The sequence below is a fragment of the Actinia tenebrosa genome, unplaced genomic scaffold (assembly GCF_029948245.1).
Source record: "Actinia tenebrosa isolate PJP-AT-01 unplaced genomic scaffold, QUT_ActTen_1.0 PGA_scaffold9__36_contigs__length_13948895, whole genome shotgun sequence".
Classification (NCBI taxonomy): domain Eukaryota; kingdom Metazoa; phylum Cnidaria; class Anthozoa; order Actiniaria; family Actiniidae; genus Actinia; species Actinia tenebrosa.
This window is the reverse complement of record NW_028292586.1, coordinates 11,385,922-11,410,628: the sequence shown is the minus strand read 5'-3', so window position 1 is coordinate 11,410,628 and position 24,707 is coordinate 11,385,922. Positions and strand designations below refer to the sequence as shown.

Sequence of the window (24,707 nt, the reverse complement as noted above, 5' to 3'; positions counted from 1 at the left end):
CCAGATTTGAGAACACAATATATTAAGAAGTGGTCACTCAAGCCAATTTCAAAGACTCCCTGTTCCTTTATTTTATGCATTATGTTAGTAAAAATCAAGTCAATTAGGGATTGTGTTTTTTTAGCGATGCGAGTCGGAGAATCTATGATCTGGCAAAGATCATTGTCATCTGCTATCAGTGACTTGAGTTTCTTTTTTTGCAGAGAATTAGCATTTTTTCTGAAATCTACATTAAAATCACCAAGTAATATTTTGTCGTAATTTGGATGAATATCGCTTAAAGAATTGTTTAAATTGTCAGTAAAGTTATCAATTTCCTGGTCTGGTGGTCTGTATATACATACAACAACAAGCGGTTTACAGTTCTTGCGGGTAATTTCAATCCAGACAGATTCGTTGTCATTCTTGAGGTTTTCCTTCTCAACGAAAGGGAAACCATCTCTGCAATATATAATTACTCCTCCACCAGTCTTATTTAAGCGATCGTTTCTGATGCAGCTATATCCTGGGATGTTTATTTCTTCGTCAGACATTCCGGGATGAAGCCAAGTTTCAGAGAAAGTTAAGATGTCAATGGGTTTTGAAGCATTGCGTAAGCGTATTTTCAGTTCTTCAAGTTTCGTGCGTAGGCTTCTAACATTCAGATGGATAGCCGAAAGAATACTTTATTTGATCTCAAAACTTGGTTGAGGACCTGGTTGAGGGCATATGTCTCTGGACATCAGTAAAAGCATAGATGACCAAAAACATACTTTCGATAGATAAATGAAGTTTAGGGCTTTTACTCCTGATGATACTGAAACTCCATGTACAGTTCGACGTTGCAAGCCAGAATTTCTTGTTGGGTAGTGTTTTTTGTCCATTCCAGCAGAAATATGAATAGCACTAACTTTGTAATTATCGTCGTTAGACTTTAGAAAATCCAAATAAAATTTAAAAGCGAGTAAAAGCGTTAAAATATCGGAGGTCTTATAAAGACGACCGCACGCCATGGTTCTTTGCACTCTCCAAACCTCATGACAATCCTTTGGTATACCTGTGGATCAAGCATCCACTCAGTACGGTCATTAAATTGCCTAGATTCAGTGTCAGCTTCGGTGTTTTCTTATCCTGGCAAATGTGTTGAACTAAGCCAGTTTTTGTTCGTAATAATAAGTTCCTAAATTTGCTTAGTTATGGAGTTACATGGTATGGAGCCACTTCCGCCCATATTATTAATTTGATATACGGCAGTGGTATTGTCACACTGCACTTGAATGTGTGTGTTAGAGCATGTACCACATAATGCTTTCAGAGATAGGAATATACCCAGTAGCTTCAAGTAGTTAATGTGGTTAGATGCTTCCTCAGGGGTCCACCTTCCTCCTGTTCTCTTATCACCCTTCACCCCTCCCCTCCCTTGGGAAGAGGCATCTGTTTGTATGACCATATCAGCTTTACCATGAGATATAGCCTTAAAAGCTGTGGGTAAGTGATCAGCCCACCACTGTAATTCTGCTCTTGAATTGGCAGATAAGGACATTGAGGCAGAGAAATCTTCTTTATTGTGTCTCAAAGCCTTAGTTTTGTCAGACTCCAGGCTGCGGTAATGTAATGGGCCATATTCTATGCCAGGGAAGCTGGAAACCATTAACCCTATTACTTCCGCTAGGCTTTCGATTATGCAATGGGGTTTGCGAAGGAGCTTCTGACATGCATTTATAACTTTCAAGGTTCTGGCATGAGTAAGCTTAACAGTCATTTTGATAGAATCCAGGTCAAAATCCAGATATGTAAGTTGCTGTGAAGGATTTAAATTGGACGTTTCTTACTGAATAATAAATCCCAGGTCCCTGAGAAGCTTAACTGTGGTAAGGGCATTGTCACTGCATTAATGGTAAGTGTCTCCTTGGAGGTAAACATCATTAATATAAGATGGTGACAAGAAACCCTTTTCTCTGAGCACTTTAAACACAGGTTTAAGTGGTTTAGTAAATATTATAGGTGCAGAGCTAAGCCCATTAGGCAAGCAAACATATTGGTAGAGTTTATCTCTCCACACGAACCTCAAAACATTTTGGTGCTCTTGGGCAACAGGCACTATATAGTAGGCATCTTTTATGTCCACTGATGCCATATAACACCCTGGGGTCATAAGGTCTAGAACGGAGCCCAGTGACTCCATCTTAAAGTGCTTGTAAACTATAAATTTGTTCAGATCTTTAAGGTTTAGGATCATTCTTTAATCAACCCCATTCCTCTTTAGTCTAAGAAATATTAGGGATAAAAACTCTCCCTTTGAGCGAGAGCACAGTTGTATAACCCCTTTGTCTTGGAGCTTATCAATTTCCCTGTCAATAATTGATGACTGTGAGGGATTAAATCTGGTGAGTTTGTGGCCACCAGACTGAACAGGTTCTATGCCATCAGTGAATTCAATATGACAGTGCTGAACCCAATCTAGTACCTTTGAGTTCTGAGTAAGAGGTTATTTCATTCCATGTGGGTACAAACTCTTTCAATCTGCCTGCTTTGAATTAGATGTCAGTATTGCTTACCTCAGAAGAGGATGCTTAGGGATGTTTTGGCCCTATTTGTGTTGCTTCTTCTCTGTTCTTGTGTTTAAATTCTGACCTGAAGAGTACTTGTAGCCAAACCTTCTGCTCCTTGTGCTTTTGTAGGACTTGTTATAACCTTGGCCTTTGAAAGATTCTGACTTTGGATCATTCTTGCTGATTCTTTTGCTAACTTTAGTAGCTTCTGCCAAGTCTTTGAGCTATTTGGACAGGTCTGGGTCATCCCCAAATAAATACTCAGTGAATGGTACAGTGAGAAAACATAAATGCTTGTAGTCAGCATTAAACTCAGGCTTTATGCTATCTCTTCTTTGCATTTAAGTCCAAAATTGACTGCTCCAATTAGGGCTACAGCATCTGAGGCTGTTTTAATGAGGTTGGCAATATCTAGTGTCTCTGATGGTATCTTGTCCTGAACTTTCATCAATCTCATAAAATAAACCATAAGAAGAAACAAGATACGATCGGTAAACACTGAAAAGCGAGCGACTTTCCGTAGCCCGTTGGCAAGTTTACGAACACTTTTCCCTTTTCAAAGAATGCTTTGATGGAATCTTGTTGCTCTTGAAAAATATTTTCTATTTCAAACTGGTTCTTTACTTCTAAAAACGCTCTAGTCCGAAGATCTTCATCAAAAGAATATGCCATTTTGAAAACTAGGACGCATTGCTCGTTCACATTTGTTTTGATAGTGTTATCCAATGGAAGTTCATGTTAGAATGTGCATTTGCCTAAGCCAATCAGAATCTATTATATATAATCGCGCAATTTGCGGGGGGTCCAGAACAAGCTCTCTGGCGATGTTTTGCAGACGGTATTTACGAAGAAAATTCCGGATGTGACGCAGGCTACCGAACAAGAATCAAATTTGAAATAGGCGACTTGCATTAAGAAATCTCGTGACTTCTTGTATGGCAAACGCGCGCTATGTAAACAAACTTCAAGATGGCCGCCGTCGCACCGGAAGGCGACAAAAACAAGTATAACCACTTACACGTAACTTTTTAGCTTTTTTCTACCAAACATTGGTATCTATGGAGTCTTCAAACATATTTTGGGTTTTTTTTTTATTAGTCTGAAAGAGAAATTTTTTGGGGTAAGTTTTTCACCAAATTCAAAGCCCCTTCGTAAACATTTCTCTTTCAGATATGGACGCCACGTACGATTCTTGTTATGACAAGTGGAACAACACAGGTTAACCGTCAAGATCAGTATCGCTGCTCGCCTTATATCGTGAGCAAGTGTAAGCAATTTTTGTTAAAAAATGATAGAAGACTAATTAGATTGATAAAACACTTCAACAAGTTCTTCTTCTTCTTCATCATCATCATCTTGTTCTTGTTCTTGTTCTTGTTCTTGTTCTTGTTCTTGTTCTTGTTCTTGTTCTTGTTCTTGTTCTTGTTCTTGTTCTTGTTCTTGTTCTTGTTCTTGTTCTTGTTCTTGTTCTTGTTCTTGTTCTTGTTCTTGTTCTTGTTCTTCTTCTTGTTCTTGTTCTTGTTCTTGTTCTTGTTCTTGTTCTTGTTCTTGTTCTTGTTCTTGTTCTTGTTCTTGTTCTTGTTCTTGTTCTTGTTCTTGTTCTTGTTCTTGTTCTTGTTCTTGTTCTTGTTCTTCTTCTTCTTGTTCTTGTTCTTGTTCTTGTTCTTCTTCTTCTTCTTGTTCTTGTTCTTGTTCTTCTTCTTCTTCTTCTTCTTCTTCTTCCTCTTCCGTATTTTTCCTTTTTTCTGATTATTGAGCAAAATGTATAACGGTACCAATGGGTCTGTAGAACCTTTGCTGGCTTCTGCTATACTTTTTCCATCTACCGTCCGATATATAAATTAGCATGTACCAGCTGTCAAGAAATGTCACTCTCTGGCCATGTGATTAATATGTCTAGAGGGCGGAGCTAACTGAAGACGTCACAGAATATAATGTCTACGCATGCTCCATTTTGTTGACTGCTGTTATTTTCAAACATCACAGGCAATATTTTTTTATTTATTAACTAGACATGCTTCATTTAGGTGTTCAAAGCAGTAAGCGTAATTCCTAATGTTACATGATACAAACATGCCGCTTATCGTCATATTAGATTTTTTTAATGAAACGTGATCCGAATGGAGAACACAATTAATCTAAGCTAAAAGGTCTATTAACATGCGCGTGGCAATCGTTAGTCCGAGAGTTTGAAGTGCCGTTAAGAGGTAGCGGAATTAGGAAATCAAAGCAACGTTAAAAATACGCTTAATCCCAGCGCAAAATTACCACTATCTAGAAACATTGGGCTGATTTATTGTTGATTTGGATTAGTGAAGTTCTGCACCTAAAGTAAACGGTTTTTCATTGTAATACGACGTGTGCAGGCGACAGGGGGTATAGCATTGTAGCATAGCATGATAACATTACAATAATGAGGTCACAATGATATAACATAATGCAGTAGTCATTGAACGATGGCTATTTTAAACTCGGTCGTCGAGACGCGTCGTAACTCATTTTTTTCTTTTGTTAACTTTAGCACACTAACAGTCAGCACCGGAGCAAGCTAGAAGGTTCGTGAATTACGATTACTTTCATATACTTAAACCCATTTCAAAAAAATAGAACAAAATACTGACCATGATCGGTAATCACTCTGCTTTTTGCTTTTGGCTCGGACAACGATTTTTTTGGAATGGGTGTACGTGTATATATTGCTTTGATATAACTTAGATGGTACGAGAACCACACTACTTGCAGATTTAGCTTACAAGTATCGGGTCAATCATGATTCCAAGAAATCCATATGCAGCAGTTTGTAAGTAAAGTACCGATAATCCTTTATAAAAAAAACTCAGAATATACAGTTTGGATAGTGAATAGTTGAGAATATTTCGTCAATTGAGTGTCGGGTCTTTAAGTTATGAAGTTTTATATTTCCAATTTGCTAGTGACCATGGCTAACATAACAGATCATTTATTTAATAAACAACTCTGCTCTGGTACTGTAATACAGCATTTTAAAAGCATCACCGTTTTAATCTCCCACATAAGGGTTCTTGCAAATTTGTTCTCAACTCAAAAAGAGTCCAGTGATTAGTTTCAAGAAGTGCCACAAAATAACTCAATAACTCCTTAAAATACTTCATGGCTATTAACATATTGGAAACATAAATCTTCATAACTCAAAGAAACGACCCCAATGCAATCATCTGTTCACTCTATAACTAATCTATTTCAAAGGTATTGTATAAAGCGTGGTTTTCACTATGACATAAGGCAACATAAGCACAAGCAGAAGCATAAAAAAGGAGATTGCCTTGATCCTTGTGCTTATGCTTTTACTTGTGCTTATGTGCAGTAATGAGGAGTCAACAGAGAAGTGAGTGGGCTTGATACGCTTATGTCTGTGCTTATGCTTATGCTTATGTCACTCGTGAAAACTACGCTCAAAGGGTTGTAGCCACTTAAAAGGAAAAGTAGATAACAAACCGTTATGGGGTGCAAATGAGCAAAAAGCGCAAGCACTGTATGTATCTTGTGTGTCTTGTGTACCCCTTGAAGCACGTCGGAGTGCTGCTCAATTTGAAGGACATAACAATAGGTTTAGATATCATCGTGAGATTGAAATTGTTTTGTTTTGTCCTCAAAACAAGCTGCTTTGAGCTGCTTTGACATTACATGCACGGGTCTATTTTCAAATTATCTATATTGTGTATTTGTGCGAGAGAAAAAAGTGTTATCGTTTTTATTCTTGGCTGTTATTCTCCGTGCGCGTCCTAAGTTTTCCTTACGTTCAAAGGTGAAAGAAATTGTTATGACAATACAGATTATGATCGCTGCGTTCAGTTCAACCTTTTTTTTATTTATTTTTATTTTTATTTTGTTTGCTTATTTGAAACCCTAAGGCCTAGGGCAAACGTCGTACTTTCCATGCACCGAATTTAATTACATCAAAGAATGCCGCCTCATTATCAACTGATATCCATTGTTTTTAATGAGTTCAGTGCATGGAAAGTTCGACGTTTCCAAAGAATGTACATTTTGAATCTATAACGCTCTTGTGCGGAATAAAATTATTTTGATGCATTAAAATTCATCCTCCCGCATTCATACATGACAAGATATATTTGACATTGTCTCCACTTTGGTATGTGGCTGAATAACGAGAAAGTTATTCTTTTTTTTTTTGTCAAAACATGTCAAAGTGCAGTATTATTCATGAAACTCTATCGATATCTTATAAATAATCCGACGGAATACGGTTTAAAGAAGAAAGCTTAGGGATTATGCCCAGGCATGCCAATTTTGTTATCTACTTATACAGCTTCTCCTAATCCCATATTGGTAACTGTCCAATTATTTTCTTCTTCATATCCTTTTTGTAATCACTACCAAATCCTGCAATCTGATTGGTTCAAAGGGGTACGATTAATTCCCAAATTGCATCCTTATGAGCTCTTAATCGCATCCTAAAAAATATATTTTTTAAACGATAAAATAAAACAAAATAAAACAACAAAATCAACAAAAAATACATATGTATTTTTTAGATTTCTTTTTTTTGTTTGTTCGCATTTAGTTCTTCTACTACATTAAATTGGTTATTCTGCACTCTTTACTGTGTCTTTTATTTGTGTATGATTACAAAAAGGATATGATTAAGTGTTAATTGAACTTCGTGTCGTGCAATTCTGGTCTGAAATCAAACTTGCAATTACAAATCGCACTTCCGCTACGCGGTCGTGCGATTTTGTAATCGCTCGTTTGATTTCAGACCAAATTGCACTCCACTCAGTTCAATTACCATCATTAATTAAACAGGTCTTTTTAATATGGGATTAATTAGGCAGCTGTATAATTAATAGGTAATGGGATTTCATGCTCCCCAATCAAGAAATAATTAGACTCAAAAAATTCCTTTGACTGCCAAATTTTGGAAGCCCTCGGAATTTTCCTTCTCCAATTATTTCTTAATTGGACAGCATGGAGTCCTATTACATACATAGAGGATATTACATGGGCGCGCGGAAATACGAAATTTATCTTCGAGTGTTGAAAAGATCTCTCACAAGTGAGCGCAGCGAACGAGTGAGAGATTTTCAACACGAGAAGATAAATTTCGTATCTCCAAGCGCCCATGTAATATTCTGTTTACAACACGCCAGGTTATCAGGTTTCTTAGTATAATGTTAGGAGAAAACTATATATCTGAACAGTATACATGATCTATAGAAAAATAGCATGTAATAATAATAGTGATAATAATAATAGTAATGATAATAATAATAGTAATGATAATAATAATAGTAATGATAATAATAATAGTAATGATAATAATAATAGTAATGATAATAATAATAGTAATGATAATAATAATAGTAATGATAGAGATACTGATGATGATGATGATGATGATAACAATAATAATATGGTTAAGACTACTTGCCAGCAACAGGTGATCTGACTAGGCGCGCAAAGCATGATTTCCTTTTTGAAAAAATAATCAATCCCATCAACCACCACACGCTCAATTCACTTGATATATATGCGACTTTCACTTTCAAATATACTTTCACTTTCAATTTATTTTAAACTTTCACTAAAGTGAAAGCATTCTGGAAATTTCCAGGGACTCAAGAGCAGCCAATGATGTGGAGGTTGAGGTCACATTTTATCAAGAAATCGAGAACGTTTCGTTTCATTCGAGAAGGGTTCATTTTTTAAATAACATCCATGAAAAATAACCTGAACGATGAAGGTAAAGGTCTCTAGTCTCATCTGGACAACATATTACTTAAAGTGGAAACATTTTAAAGTCTTAACATCCCGGTATAATGACATTTCTACGTGTATTTTCCTTGTACGCCATTTTGTTTCCTCCTACCTGCAAATCAAGAATTTGGACGCGCAAAGATGCATGGGATTGAATCTTTTTTCCAAAAAGTGATTCGCGATTTGATTAGCTAATTGTTTTTCCTCAGATCACCTGGTAACAATTAGGCGAAGTAAATATTTGGGAATGTAATACTTAGAATACTGCATATTCTTACATAAATACTTAAGGCCTCTGCTTACTTTTGGAAAAAAATATTGATTTTTTTTTTTTCCATTTCGATTTTCTGAATTGAAATTTAATACTGAGCTTGTTTTCAACAACAACAAGGAAATTTATAGCTATATCACAAGGTGAAATTTCGCAAGCTTAAGAGCAATAATAAATACGGCCAATAACGAACGGTATCAAGAGATGCCTGCGACTGGAACCGAATGTTAGCGAAAGTAATAAAAAAAATATGGACTTAGGTCTACTCATAAATACTGATATGGTTTATATTTTACGGCTTTATCACTCGGATATCGACCCTAAATGTGTAATAAAATATATCAACCCTTTTGGTTCACTGGAATATATATCGCCTGATAATGCCCATGGATAGAAAAAGGGCCCTTGAACTTATTGAATCATTAATTCAAGGAAAGTTATTTGTTAAAATATTGCAAATATAATCATTAGGATTTATTAACGGAAAGCTAGTCTATGCAAAGATACTAACTACAGATCCTTTGTTTTGCGAAAAGGTGGACTACAAGTCATTTACGAAAAATTGGTCCATGCAAAGACACTCATTTAATACGAATTATTTACGAAAAACTGTTTGTGTAATTTGTCCATTAAAAAACTTTTACGGAAATTTGTTCATCTAAAGATATCCATTACGACTGATTGACGGAAAGTTGCTTATGACACTTTACGAATTATCTACGAGAATCGCAAGTTGTTCTTGGAAAAGAAACTCATGACAATAAAGGTGCTGACACACGGTGCAACATTGCACGCGACTTTGCAAGTAGCAAACTTGAATCGGGGTGACACACATTGCAACAAAATCACGCAACATCGCTTGTGTCAGCCTCCTATGCCAAGATATTTGGTCAGCAGTTATAAATTTGGTGCAAGCAGCAATTTGCATGCAACAAGTTTCAGGGGTGGGCACACGCTGCAACAGTCCTGTTGTGTGCAATGTTGCACCGTGTGTCCGTACATAGAATCATTTGCGGAAAGATATTCTATGCAAAGATACTCATGTTGTTACCAAACATTTAAGGAAAGTTTTGTTCTATGTAAAGATACACATCACATTGACAATCATTTACGGAAAGCTGTTCTGTGAAAATATACATAAAGCATTTATGGAATAAAGTTATTCTCTGTAGGTATATATACATTCCAAGTAAATGCTAAGTTTTGCCTGTAAAATTATTTTTAGCTAAGTTAAACATATCTGTCAACAGGGAAATCTCCTAATTCAGTCCTGTTGACGTTTTAGTTAGCAGATTTCTAAATGTTTTGCAAGGATAAATTCGGTTAAACGTTGTTTTAAAAGTGTTAATAATGCATCTGTTTACTTTAAGTTTAGATCAAGTCTAGTATGGATTAGCATCTAGCATTGTCATAGGATTTTCACATAACTCATATTGCATAGAACAGTGTGAACCCGGATGAACGAATGTTAATCGAAGTATTATGATAATTCGGGTGGATGTAATTCTGAAAAGGACTGTTTGATGTGACTGATGTTTCGACAACCTGAGCGGAAATCATCTTCAGAGTCTAGTGAAAATAATAAAGTTATTTAAACTCATCGTTAATGATGAGCTTGGCGTTAGGTGCTTATTCGGTGGGATGGGCGGAGCCAGGCACAAATTAGCGGTAACCATGGTCACCCTGTCACCACCCAATGAACTCTCCAAGGTGCTTGGAGGAGAGGGACAGGGAACCAGGACCTCCCACTGAAGTGCACCAAGCACCAAGCTCAGGAACTGGCAACAAACAGGAGAGAGGGCAACGTCGAACAAGACACAGATGCAAAAGGTTAAAGTTTGTCTTTTAATTGTTAATCTCATCTATCATTGCTGTCGTATAGGAGTTTATGACAACTGTTGCGTTACTCCGCAGGAGTTCTGATGTAAGACAAATAGGTAGTACTGGTCCAGCGGCCTAGTGCTTGGATGAGATGGTCGGGGACACCATTGCGAGTAGCGACTGTAACTGCACCGATTCGAAAGCTGTGGCTAGAGAAATTGCCTGGTATACCGGCTGCTGCAAATATGCGTTTTAGCCAGGAGGACAGCAGCTCGCGCGATAAGGATTGGCCATTTTGAAGCATGAACAGAGGGCCTTGTCTATTACCTCTCGATGATGCGATGAAATGTGTTGGCAGTGGCGTAGCTTGTAGCTGCGCTGAAGGTGCTACCTGTCTAAATTCCTGCCAATTAAAGCGAGACAATGCATCAGCAATCGAGTTATCGATTCCGGGGATATGCTCGGATGAGAATGTAAAGCTAAACCGTGCTGCTGCGTACAGAAGGCTTCGGAGGAGCCGCATAAGAGCTGGGACTTTGGATGTTCTTTGGTTCAGGATGGCCACTACAGCTTCATTGTCTGAGCGGAAGAGCACGAGTCGTCTCGACTATTCGTGCCCCCACACATGGACCGCTAGTACAAAAGGAAAGAGTTCTTTATACGCAATGGATTCTGATGTCTGTGTCGCAAGCCACCGACCGTTGAACCACGCCTGATTGTAGAACGCCCCATAGCCGATTGCTCCCGAGGCATCAGATATCACCTCTATGTCATGTACGACTGGGATGTCGGGGTAAAGCCAGAAGCTAACCCCGTTCCAGGAGTAGAGAAACTGGTACAACCATTCCAGATCGCGACGGAACTCCGCGTTGAGTCGGATGGGATGCGCCGGGTTGCGAAAGCAGCGAAGCAGATCAATCAGGCGTCTGATGAGGGTGCATCCGGGCCACACCACTTTGGCAGCGTGGTGAAGGTGGCCTATTAGCGACTCAAGCTCGCGCTTGTTGCAATGTCGGCGCGACCGCCACCGGATTATAAGCTGCTGCAGGTTCGAGAGTTTGTCTGCAGGCAAACGAGCAATTTGATTAATTGAATCTAATTCTATTCCTAAGGCTACTAGATCTGAAGCGGATCCGATGCATTTGTCCGGATGCAGGGAGAGGCAAAGGTATTCGCACAACCGTACAGATGTGGTGAGATTGTGTGCGCATGCGTCCGAGCGTGGGGGCCCCGCCATGACAAAATCATCTAAATAATGGACTAAGTGTGAAACTGCATAATTGTTAGCTAGAATCCATTCCACCATAGCGGCCACCGAATTGAATATAAATGGGGCTAAGCGAAGGCCAAAAGGTAGCGCACGATCTACAAAGCATTTGTCTTTCCACCGCATGCCTAATAAATGTCTGTCGGATGGATGGATGGGAATATTACGATATGCTGATTCGACATCAAACTTAGCCATCATTGCACCGACGCCTAATTTGGACACCATTTTGACCATATCGTCAACTGTGACGTACTGCAACGTAAAACCCTCACGGTTGATCTCATCGTTAACGCTATACCCCCTGGGCGATGATAAATCGACTGTCAGCCTCCATTTACCCGGCTGCGCGCGCTTGGGAATTACTCCAAAACTGCTGATCTGCAAGTTAGGCAATGGGGAATGAACGAAGGGCCCTGCAACCCTACCCCGAAGGATTTCATTTTGAAGATAGCAATCAATCACCACTGGATTTTGAATGGCGGATTGTTTGTTCTTTTTGGCCAATTTAAGCTTCATCGAGTGCTGAAAGCCGATGTGGAAGCTATCGTTGATACCATCTAAAACGTACGCCACCTTGACTGGGTCAGGGTGTAATTTTAGCTCCCTTGCAAAGCAATCCGCACGGAGAGGGGTAACCTCGGAGACAGAAGGGAGGCCAAACAACGCTGAAATGAATACGCAAAGTCACACAACAGGTGGTACAGAGACTTTGAATGAATTATACAAATAATGTGAACATTACTAAGCCGATTAGCCGCGAAATAACAGTAAATAAACATCAGCCCAGAGCGTAAAAACTATGGCATGCCGATGACCTAAACAATCCCGAAATAAGAGCTAAAATGTCACGGCGCGTCGCGCTGTCTCGTTGAGATAAACGGACTGACAAGAGACATTTTAAGTAGCGCTAAATGAAATGACGTGACATGTCAACATAACAAGAAAAAATATGCAAACAACGCCTAGGGCCACGAACCGATAGCACAGAACAAAGTACACGCCAAGAGACGGCCCGCTATGGGAATTTTAAGACCCACAGTAGTATCACATATAAGACTCCAGAAAAGCAATTCTGGTCACGGCAGTGCTAGCATGATAACTAAGAGCTAATAAACTTGATCGATACAACATAAACACGAGCTACCCATGACCGATAGACAAAGTAACGACTAACAAAGCGTGATATAAAAACATTTCCTAAAGCTAGCGTCTTTTAGTTTTAAATTTATCTGCTGAAGGTTCGGTAGACGGAGTTCGTCGTTTTCGCTCCGTCCCAGTTTTATCTTTGAAGAATTCCGGGTACTCTACGAGGCGGTAACGGCCAGCACATGAAGAGCATTTGTGGGCAAAACGGCACAAGGAAAATCGCGAAGAACATTGCCCTTTTTCCATGAACGACAGATGACACCACTAATGTTTGAACCCCTTGGTTGCTCCTCATCGCCATTGTGGGATATGCTAGCACGATGAGCGGGACCAGCCGTGTAGAAGCTATACAACTGAGTGTCGATGTTAGCCCAGTTGGTAAGGCTAGTCGCGGCCGCGTGCTCCCGAAAGGCCTTATCATAATTCAGCCAAGCTTTACCGCCGAACTGCCTGTACGTGCGTATGATGAGCAGCTTATAAAGCGATAGATCCTTCCAGCGGTGGGGGAAGTACTCAGACATAACCAGGGCGTAGCTAGTGAATGTCTCAATCCATGTAACTATGTCCTCGATCTTGCGTTTATTACGCTTAGGCCAAGCAGTCAAAACAATATGACCATCGAGGAACGCTTGTGGCTCGGTTGCCGCCTCGACCAAATTGAACGGAATTAGTTCTCCTAAATCAAGGAACTTCCCGCTAACGATCTGCGTGACTAATTTGGCCGGGACCGGCGAAGCACCAGGTCCAATAACAAGGGGCTGAACAACTGCTGGCGTTGCGAAGGTCTTTCACGACGTGAGGGAGCCAGATAAAACCGTAGTCGTCGAGCTGGAATGACCGCCGACAGCTCCTGGCGAACGAGCTTGCGGGATAGGCAAAGTCACTATGCTAGCGGTACTAGTTGTATTTACGCTCGCGAGCGAGAACGTGTTTACAAAGTTTGGTACTAACACATTGGACGTACCTGGTGTGTCCTGGGCGGTTGACTGCAGTGGCAATGTTGATTGACTTGTCGTTGCTGCAGGCGATTGCCAGCCAAACCACATTTTATTCGTCACTTGACTCTGAAGATGACTTCCGCTCAGGTTGTCCAAACGCCAGTCACATCAAACATGCAGTCCTTCGGCTCAGGACTACATCCACCCGGATGTTCATAATACTTCGATTAGCATATTACTCATAGCTAGTAAAATATCTCAAAGGACATCATATATGAGACTAGCAAGAACGTAACAGAATGGCATGTTTATTTAGAAACAATGATTAATAAATACATGATAGTTTATCCTTGACATTTACAATTGGCCAATGTAGTTAAGCGCCGTTGACTGAAGCTATCAAACAGCTTCACAAAATCGTTAGTTGATTTAGACAAGGAGGTGTAGGGGCACCTCCCTTATTTAGAGCAAAGTAACGATGATCAATATTCAACATTTTATTCAGCGGGGCAACTTGAATAAAAACGATTCATATTGGCATACTAGCCTCGCTTCTACAAATTATTTTAGCAAAATGGTCTAGTTCAATTGGAGGTCCTAAGATAGGACCATAAAACGAACTCACTAAAAATGATTCTGAAGCTAGTGGTATCAACTATAATCTAACGGGAAACTGAACTGTATCCAAGAAACTTAACGAGTATCCAAGAGCCGCTGAATATGGAATGTTGGAAGGGTTTGTAAGAACCACAAGCGTTAAATATAGTCTGTTTTTCCTTCACCTCTATCCATTTTACAGTACATATTAGTATATTCCTGTCTATTTAAATAGATGGCTGTTTTTATTGCTGGAGTAGTGGGCATTATCGTTTTTTATTTAATCATACTTGGACTTGGTATATGGGCTGCACAAAAGAAAAAGCAAGGAGAAGAGGAGACGATCCTGGCAGGACGATCCATTGGAGCAGCACTGGGAACTTTTACTTTGACAGGTAAGCTGTGAATGAATACGTTTTCGTGAGTCGAGCGACAAAAATGAAAGTACGTTTGTATCGACCTCTTCTGTGGAATATTTATCGGAGTGACTCAAAAAACCGCTCACACTTTCGAATTGACTGAATGCCCGACATTCCAAACTTTCTGGTGCTTTCGGTATTCAAACAAAACCTGTCTATCTTTGTAAAATTGGTTGCATCGAGCTTATAGGGATTCGAATTTCAAGGGAGTTGATTTTCCGGGGTAATGCAGGATATATTAAGAACTTGCGAATAATCTTTAAAAAAGAAAAAAAGAAAGAAAAACTAAAAGAAAAAAACACAACTAGTAATCATAACAAAATCAGGTGCAAAAGAAATAAATTAAAATAAATGAAATGGCTTCCTTCGATGCGAAGTTTAGCACCGTTTTCTAACAAAATGGATGTTGATGAACTATTGATATGTGCACAAAATTAATCCAACTGGACAAGGTCCAAATAAAGTTCTTATCAAGGTTCCGGCGAGAACATTGAAAATTCTTGCGATGTTTAATGTGTTTGACAGCATTGACTTTTGCATCTGCTTGAGTACCACGCTGCTTTTTATAGTTATCATCATCATCATCATCATCACCATTATCATCATCATCATTATTTTTCCAGCAACTTGGGTTGGTGGAGGATACATCAATGGTACTGCTGAGGCTGTTTATGATAAAGGTCTTATATCTGCTCAAGCACCTTGGGGATATGCAACAAGTCTTGCCCTAGGTAATAAAAAATAAAAAATTTAATGATACATGTCTTTCAGTCAATCAATCCCTGATAGACAATGAAGAAAAGCGTGTGCCTTCCAGCACGTTAAAATGTTTTATGAGAATTTACTGAATATTTTTTTAGTAAGAAAATAAGTGTGCCTTTTTTCTTAGCATACAAAAAATGTCACGAGTATAGACCAAATTCAAAACCCGCACCGATGTGAGGCTTAAGTTGTGAACAAAGGGATCTGGCGTGACTCAAAGTAATCTGGCGTGATTCAAAAGTCATGAATCAAGCCAGATTCCTTTGTTCACAACTTAAGCCTCACATCGGTGCGAGTTTTGAATTTGGTCTATACTTTAGTGAAACCAAAATAGTGTATTAATAAAGACAATACAAAAGAATTAGTCTTGAGTTTCATGTATTGACACTAAGTTTTGCATTTTGCGAAGTCCATTTGTCAGGCATGTTTGAAGGTCAAATTAGTATATGTAATAGGACTCCATGCTGCCCAATTAAGAAATAATTGGACGAGGAAAATTCCGAGGACTGACAAAATTGGATGAGGCCGTAGACCGAGTCCAATTTGGCAGTCAGAGTAATTTTTCGAGTCTAATTACTTCTTGATTGGGGAGCATGAAATCCCATTACCTATTAATTATATAACTGCCTAATTAATCCCATATCAACAAGACCTGTCCAATTAAGAAAATAATTGGACAGTTACCTATATGGGATTAATGAGAAGCTGTATAATTAACACATTTATTCGACTAATTTTTCACACGAAATTAAAGCATGTACCGACTTTTACTCTTCGTCAAATTTCATTTCAGGTGGAATGTTCTTTGCAAAAATCATGCGTAGACGAAACTACGTAACCATGCTCGATCCCTTCCAGGAGAAGTATGGTACTAAGATGGGAGGTCTTCTGTTTTTTCCTGCCTTATTGGGCGAGATCTTTTGGAGCGCTGCCATATTGTCCGCACTTGGTTCTACCGTCAGTGTTGTAATTGGTCTTGGAAAACAGCTATCCATCATTGTATCTGCATGTATAGCTGTGCTGTATACTCTAGTTGGTGGTCTGTATTCGGTTGCTTATACTGATGTTATTCAGCTCCTTTGCATATTTATCGGACTGGTAAGATTCATGTCATCGTTATACATTTCATTTGATTTTAATTTAATTTTAATTAATTTGGCACTTAATGCGACAGGATATAGTTACAGGGCTGATGCCCCAATTGCTTAACAATACCCCATTACAAACATATGGTAATCAAAAAATATAATTTAAATATATGTTAATAAGAAATTCTAAAATATACATATTATGGCGTATGAACATAATGAGTTTTTTGAAAAAGATAGTTTTTACAAACGCTTTAAATTGCGAGATACTTTTGAAATCTTTGACGTTTAGTTGAAATCTTGATGATTAGCTTGGCTGTTCCAGATATCGAATGTCCGAGGGGAAAAAAAAAAGATTTTGATGGTGCTGCATGCTGGTTATCATACGGTAATTATAATATGGAGATTTGTTTCCATTGGTTAATACACATGCTTTGCCGTTTCTTTCTTTGTTTAGTGGCTGAGTATCCCATTTGCAATGACAAATAAGGCAGTGACCAAAATATCTACAACAGCCCCAATATGGATGGGTGAATGGCCAGTGAACTACGGATACTGGATTGACCATGCAATGCTTCTGGTAAGTCAAGGTCACAATTATAGAATTCCGTGAAGAAAATTATACGTTTTTCTTTAAGCATTTTTTCTTTCGGAAACTAAATAAGAAACATGCTCAAAACCAATTTTCACTTTTCTCTCTTTTTTGAGTAGAGAAACTGCGATTTTTATCTGACTCGCCCCAGCCTCCACTTGGAAAGGTGTCAGTTTCCGACTATTTTGAGATGTTTTTTCAAAATAACAGATAAATCAAAAACGAGAATGGCGACTCCATTCTTTATTTCAGATTTTCGATAAATGCGATGCTCGTCATTATTTATCAAAATATAAAGGAAAGTTTATTGGATAGATTTTGAAATATTTTGATGGGAATAGTTGACATGTGCAATTTTTGGACGTTCGTAGAGGCGCACATACATGCATTTTTCACTAATAGTTCAAGAATCATAGTCATCCAATGACTTTGATGGGTTTAATAGTATAGACTATCTAGTAAACTTCGAGTTATAAGTACGTTTTGTTATATGAAAGTACTTTTCATGTGAATAAAGATTCTTGATTACAGCTTCCGGTTGCTACCGCATTTCACTATAAAACCCATAAATTGACGTATTTGGAGAGCATCTAGCGAAAAAAATCGAGAATGGTGACCCCATCTTTTTATTGCAGTTTTGTCCATAACATAATAAATGTCCATTGCAAAGTTTCAGGACAAAGTTATTGCCAAAATTTCTTTCAAGAGAATTACCTTAAACTGAGACAACTTCTTTGAATTTCTAGTTACAAAAAAACCAAACTTGTTTACTTCTCTTTTGTAGGTATTTGGAGGCATTCCTTGGCAGGTGTATTTTCAACGAGTCCTTGCTTGTAAAACTCCAGCCAAGGCACAATTCCTGTCGTTCGCTGGTGCATTTGGTTGTGTGATCATGACAATCCCAGCTGTTTTAATCGGAGCTATTGGCGCATCAACTGGTAAGATACAGTCAATTCAAAAAACGTTGTCGTCGACGGCTCAAGCCTACGAATGGTAATACACAGTTGTGACAAACGTCCCACGTTTGAATAAAAAAAACTTTGTATTACCATTCTTCGGGAGTAAATCGGAAAGCGGCCAAGCAAGATCAGACCGTGCATGGTGCGAAAGAATTTGGTGTTATGGCCATTAGCAAACAATAGAATTCCCAGAGCATCAAATCGTTGGGAAACGATCAATGTTTTCTGTATTACTCGTTCGCTTTAGACCGCTTTAAATGAGTTCAATAGTCTTGCAATTTTGTGTAATATTAGTTTAAGTTCTAATTTGTATCCTGACGTAGTTTTGAGAGAAATCATCAGCGAATTTTAGGATAATGGAAGATCTAGTAAGATTGACTAGGACACTGCGATGAAAAGTGCGCATCAAATGTTTACCCCGTCTTCTGCACTATACGTTTTCACTAAATCGCATAAGTCGATTACCTTCGAAATGTTCCTTTTGAAACTAGATACAGAGTAAAACTAAATGAACAATGACTTTTGTGAATATATAGCTCTGAAATATTAATTTCGGCCGTATGAAATCCATTGTTTAGTTTTGAAGTAGATTATGAACTATATTTAAATAATCTCAAATATCTCATAATTAGCTAGATAGATTTTTTCAAAAATCCCTACAAATGGAGGCATCTTGTATATAATTATGTGGTACGAAGCATTTTAGTGTTGAACGCTCTGAAAGGCTAAAATTGCTCTCTAAACGAAAACAAATATTTCATCATAATCACGTGTTATGACGTCCGATCTCATTAAAAACTGCATCAAACATTAATTCAATCTTTATGTGACTTATGTGCAAAAAAGATTTGCAATCGGATAAAACACGTTTATGCACCAGCGTTCCAAAAGTGTAGGGTAGCGGTCAAGCGTGAGGGGGTCGAGCCACCTTAATTGCCACTACACAGTCCGTACCACGACACTAATCGATACAATAAACTCTAAACAAAGACATTAAAACTAATTAAATTATCAGTGTCGGTGGACATTTATTTTATGATTTTTAGGGAAAATGTTAATTTATAGAATTATACTAATATGTCTGATGCATCATGATTCAAGGTTGATCACAACGATACATTTACAATTTCATGAACTCCCATAATTTCTGTTGGTGTGAAATCAACTTATTTTCATTATCAACTTTCCGTGAAATAAGTATTTACATATAGGGGTGTAATGGTTGTCTGTTGTGTGCGCAGTACTGAGATACATTTGAAAAAGAAATAATTGCCCTATTTCACTATGACGTCACATCAAAACAATCTATTGTTTAAACGCAAAGGATCATGGTCGTCGGAGGGGGTCAAATCAACGCAAATTCACCGAAAATTGTTCTAAAACCCGTATCAATCCACGAAGAGAAGTAGAATAGCCAGCAAACGCTCAGAATATTTTTAGTGCATATTAACACGTATCATATCTGAAAACCAGGCCATTTTAGATTAAACTGTTTCGCTAGGAGCAAATTTTGTTGAATTTTCTATTGGATTTGGCGATTCTATCCCCCACATAAACAAGCAGTGACGTCATAGTGAAATAGGGCAATTGGATAATAGAAAAAAGTTTATCTAGTTTATTTCAAGAACGACAAAGGTATAAAATACAATAGTGTAAAATACTATGATTTGGTATGAATGTTAAGGAGATACTATGGCGTTATATTCCTGACAAAATTCAACATCAGGCTTTCAACATTCTTATAAAGAATTCAGTGTTTCACTTGCAATGCAATATTGTTAGTTGCTTTTCCGACATTGAAGATTTCGATTTCAACTTAGCTGTAATCTCGTCCAACATTCGAGTTCCACGATTGAACATTCGTTAATAGCTTTCCGTGCCTGGACAAAATTCAACATTGCTCTTTTGACATACATCAATTTCAACATTCAACTTTGAGAACGTTATTTTCTAAACAGTATATTAAAATGAACCACTAGAGTTTCTCGTTCAAGGACTAAGGTTTTAAAGTTTTTAGATACAAACACATAATCTATTTCCGTCATTGTTGGATTACAATCCAACATTCAAGTTCTACCATTGAACTTCACGCACGAGTGCGTTTGACCTATGCCATAGTAAGCAGATGTACAGTGATGACGTGGGCTCATCACACGTGCTTTAGTGCTGCACGAACTACACTTACTGTAGCTTGCAGAGATGGCGGACGAGGAAGCTAAAGCAATCCTTCGACGTCGCGTAGCTGAGCAGTTACTTTCTTGGGCAAACACTGGTGAGATTTCGATCGAGTGAACGATGGCATCTGTTTGAGATGCCAGAGGTTGTATCGATTTTTGTGAGAGATCGGCAAAGATACAACTCCATCATTTTCTTGCGTGTTGTCTCGGTTATCTAAATCGGAAATTGTCTGTAGAATAATACGAGGAGCTTCGAGATAAGGGTTCGCCATATTGGAATCAACGGCAGTGATCTCACAGGCTACCCAATTTCACAACTATTTTTGAGACGTGGGGGATGGGAGTACGAAACATCTCGAAATAAGGTGTTTTTTGTACAAAACAAAACAAAACAAAACAAAACAAAAAAACAAACCAAAAAAAAAATTATTCAACAGGATTCAAGGTACCACGACACGATATAAGTAACTTTCACAATATACTACAGTGTAGCTTTGTAACAGAACCCTAACTGCAATCCAACACCCCCTTACTAAGAAGCTTTAGGTGGAACTTTCAATTTAGTTCAGGCTTTAAGTTACACTTCGGGGCAGCCTCCAAACTGAAGATTAGATAAAAGCAAAATCTCACCAGTGTTTGCCCAAGAAAGTAACTGCTCAGCTACGCGACGTCGAAGGATTGCTTTAGCTTCCTCGTCCGCCATCTCTGCAAGCTACAGTAAGTGTAGTTCGTGCAGCACTAAAGCACGTGTGATGAGCCCACGTCATCACTGTACATCTGCTTACTATGGCATAGGTCAAACGCACTCGTGCGTGAAGTTCAATGGTAGAACTTGAATGTTGGATTGTAATCCAACAATGACGGAAATAGATTATGTGTTTGTATCTAAAAACTTTAAAACCTTAGTCCTTGAACGAGAAACTCTAGTGGTTCATTTTAATATACTGTTTAGAAAATAACGTTCTCAAAGTTGAATGTTGAAATTGATGTATGTCAAAAGAGCAATGTTGAATTTTGTCCAGGCACGGAAAGCTATTGACGAATGTTCAATCGTGGAACTCGAATGTTGGACGAGATTACAGCTAAGTTGAAATCGAAATCTTCAATGTCGGAAAAGCAACTAACAATATTGCATTGCAAGTGAAACACTGAATTCTTTATAAGAATGTTGAAAGCCTGATGTTGAATTTTGTCAGGAATATAACGCCATAAGATACTGTCAATCTAGAACTTCATTTTAAATTGACGGAAGCAGAGAAACAGAATTATGCGGAGAAGTAAATTAGTAAAAATTGTATCGCTGAAATTATCATCCGAAGAGGCTCAAATATCCTCCGAATGGGCTGATATATTCCCTTTAAGGGCTTTTGTTTTCGCAACAGGCTCTTTTATCTGCAAAAGAAGTTTATTGTTTAATGTAGAATCAGCGAGCGTTGCTGTTGCTATCTTGTCAGCGTATCATCAAGTAGCATGCATATCGAATCTTGACTTAAAAGTCGCATAATACTTGCAAAACCTTTCATTTGACCGTAAATAGATATGAAATGAAAGTTGTGATAAATAATATTGGTACATTTTCTGAAATAGTTTACTTATGAGCACTTGAGTTGAGCAAACGTGCAACAAAGCACGAGTCCGGACGAAGGAACACGACGTTTGTCATCGCTGTCACATCGCTATTGAATCGGTTACACTTCGGTAATACGAACCTATGGCGAGATTTATTTAATGGGGTTCTTATTGGTTTCGAAAATTATATTTTGTCTACGGCTTACTACTGATTGGTTACGATGTTTCTTTTGTTACTTATTGACGGACACCCTTACAACGCGTTAGCATAGTAGCCACAAAAGGCTGTGCCTAAGGTCTTCAAGATTAAGGGCGCAGTTTCTTCCCCATCCGGAATTTTGGGACAAAAAATAAGTTATTTATTTTTTCCTCCTTTGTTTTCAACTTCTTTAGACATTTGTTATCCCTTGTGTGCGTGCGGTTGACGTCAGAAAAACGGACCGCGAGCCTATACTAAGGAAATGCCATACGTTCAAACAGTCAATTAGAACGCACGGTTTTTAGGAGACCGGACCGGAAAAAAGTTTTTTAATCACTCTCTTTTATCTTTGCAGACTGGAGGCAAACGAGCTACTATGATGCTCCCATTAACGTCACACTGGCAAACAACTCCGACCCCCTCAAGCCAGATGGTCTGCTTATTCTCCCATTGGTTCTACGTCATCTTACTCCTAACTACATTGCTTTCTTTGGCCTTGGAGCCATTTCTGCTGCTGTCATGTCATCAACGGACTCCAGTATCTTATCATGCAGCAGCATGTTTTCACACAACATTTACAAGGCAGTCTTCAGGCCAAAAGTAGGGTGAAGCTATTCAAATTATATTATTGACTTAGATACTCAGAAAAAACATTTTGTTCTTATCTAAAGTAGTTACGATTAAAGTATGCTGATTGTATCTGATTAATTGCATTTATAGGCCACCAGTCGTGAGTTGCTCTGGGTGATTCGAGTGTCCATATTGGTGGTTGGTACTCTGGCTACCTTGATGGGACTGACCGTAGACTCGGTGTACTCCCTCTTTGCGCTGTGCAGTGACCTAGTCTACGTGGTTCTCTTCCCTCAGCTATGCTGTGTCATCTATGTGCAACACACCAATACCTATGGATCATTAGCTGGTTACTTCTTGGGTCTCGTTCTCCGTGTCCTTGGAGGAGAGAAATTGATAGGCTTACCACCTGCCGTCAAGTACCCATACTACTCTGATGTATACGGTCAGATGTTTCCATTCCGTACCCTTGCGATGGCTTGCTCTTTCGCCACCATCTTGGTGGTGTCTTACCTGATAAGGTACCTGTTCAAGAAGGAAATTCTTCCGATGTCGATGGATTTCCTATACTGTTTTCGGGAGTATGACCTTAAGCACGACAAAGAACCAAATCTTGTTTCTGTCCAAACAAAAGATAAGTTTGAAATGCCAGAGCTTGAAAAATTTATGTAAAATTTCCCAAGGAGTAAAATCAATGCACCTTTGATGAAGTCGCGTGACGTACCACGTAGTAATGTTTCCATGTGGAGGTTGAACCACAGGTAGCCCAAGCTTGGTTTCTGAGGTGTCCTGTTATGAAGAAATGTATGGAGATTCATCAAAAATTTCAATAAAATCATTGAAACGTGAAATAAAGCCTCGACATTTTACCCGATCATTGAGAAATAGCACTTCTTTCGCTCTGTGTGGTTATTTTTGGAATTTAGCCCGTTTTAAGATTTTTTCCCCCACCAGTAAGAAAGAAGAGAAGGTTGGAAACTCGAGTCCCAAAAGGGAACCACGGGTCTTTGAAACCTCTTACGTCTTCGAATTTTCTTTCCAGCGCCAAATTTTAGTCATGATCCTTCTCTCACATCCCTATAGAACCGAGAAAGTCGCATTAGAGATTAGCCTTCGCGTCTTTAAGCCATGAAATTTGCCTGTATTCACATACTACCTCGCTTGTTCTGACCCGTACTTGGAGCTCACTGTACACCAGTTCAACGGATTTCTTTCGGCAACCGACCCGAGGTCACGCCGGAAGAAATACTTTTGTATCTTAGGCCGTTAAAAAATACACTCACCATAATTTCGAAGAAAGATTATAAAGTTATAAATTATAAGTTAAATACTTTTGTATCTTAGGCCGTTAAAAAATACAGTCACCATAATTTCGAAGAAAGACTATATCCAAATCCAACCCGCATTTACGATACGAAGACTTCCGGCGTGACCTCGGATCGGTTGCCGAAAGAAATCCGTTGAACTGGTGTACAGTGAGCTCCAAGTACGGGTCAGAACAAGCGAGGTAGTATGTGAATACAGGCAAATTTCATGGCTTAAAGACGCGAAGGCTAATCTCTAATGCGACTTTCTCGGTTCTATAGGGATGTGAGAGAAGGATCATGACTAAAATTTGGCGCTGGAAAGAAAATTCGAAGACGTAAGAGGTTTCAAAGACCCGTGGTTCCCTTTTGGGACTCGAGTTTCCAACCTTCTCTTCTTTCTTACTGGTGGGGGAAAAAATCTTAAAACGGGCTAAATTCCAAAAATAACCACACAGAGCGAAAGAAGTGCTATTTCTCAATGATCGGGTAAAATGTCGAGGCTTTATTTCACGTTTCAATGATTTTATTGAAATTTTTGATGAATCTCCATACATTTCCTTATAACAGGACACCACAGAAACCAAGCTTGGGCTACCTGTGGTTGAACTTAAACGGCAGCAGATTCACAGAAAGAATATGAAAAATTCACTCCCAACTTCGATCTGGAACCATTGATTGTCGTCACTATATTCATTTCAGGAAAGGTCAATCACATAAAACTTTTGGTAAATGCT

The 24,707-nt window shown here is 38.6% G+C and overlaps 1 protein-coding gene across 1 annotated transcript; it reads left to right on the top strand.

The window, feature by feature from the left end:
* Positions 1–4,994: 4,994 nt before the first annotated feature.
* LOC116296051 (high-affinity choline transporter 1-like) lies at positions 4,995–23,530 on the top strand. The gene is made up of 8 exons (XM_089024818.1): positions 4,995–5,086; positions 14,567–14,726; positions 15,374–15,481; positions 16,306–16,610; positions 17,058–17,180; positions 17,977–18,130; positions 22,452–22,696; positions 22,817–23,530. The coding sequence occupies exons 2-8, from the start codon at positions 14,567–14,569 to the stop codon at positions 23,336–23,338; spliced, it is 1,617 nt and encodes a 538-aa protein (XP_088880944.1). The 5' UTR covers positions 4,995–5,086; the 3' UTR covers positions 23,339–23,530.
* The last annotated feature ends 1,177 nt before the right edge of the window (positions 23,531–24,707 follow it).

What these genes read in the sequence shown, in the direction of transcription:
- LOC116296051 (XM_089024818.1), top strand. Translation starts at nt 14,567, where the DNA reads ATGGCTGTTTTTATTGCTGGAGTAGTGGGCATTATCGTTTTTTATTTA. An exon ending in TGCAACAAGTCTTGCCCTAG is followed by an intron (nt 15,482 to 16,305) that starts GTAATAAAAAAT and finishes ATTTCATTTCAG; the next exon opens with GTGGAATGTTCTTTGCAAAA. An exon ending in TTTGCATATTTATCGGACTG is followed by an intron (nt 16,611 to 17,057) that starts GTAAGATTCATG and finishes TTCTTTGTTTAG; the next exon opens with TGGCTGAGTATCCCATTTGC.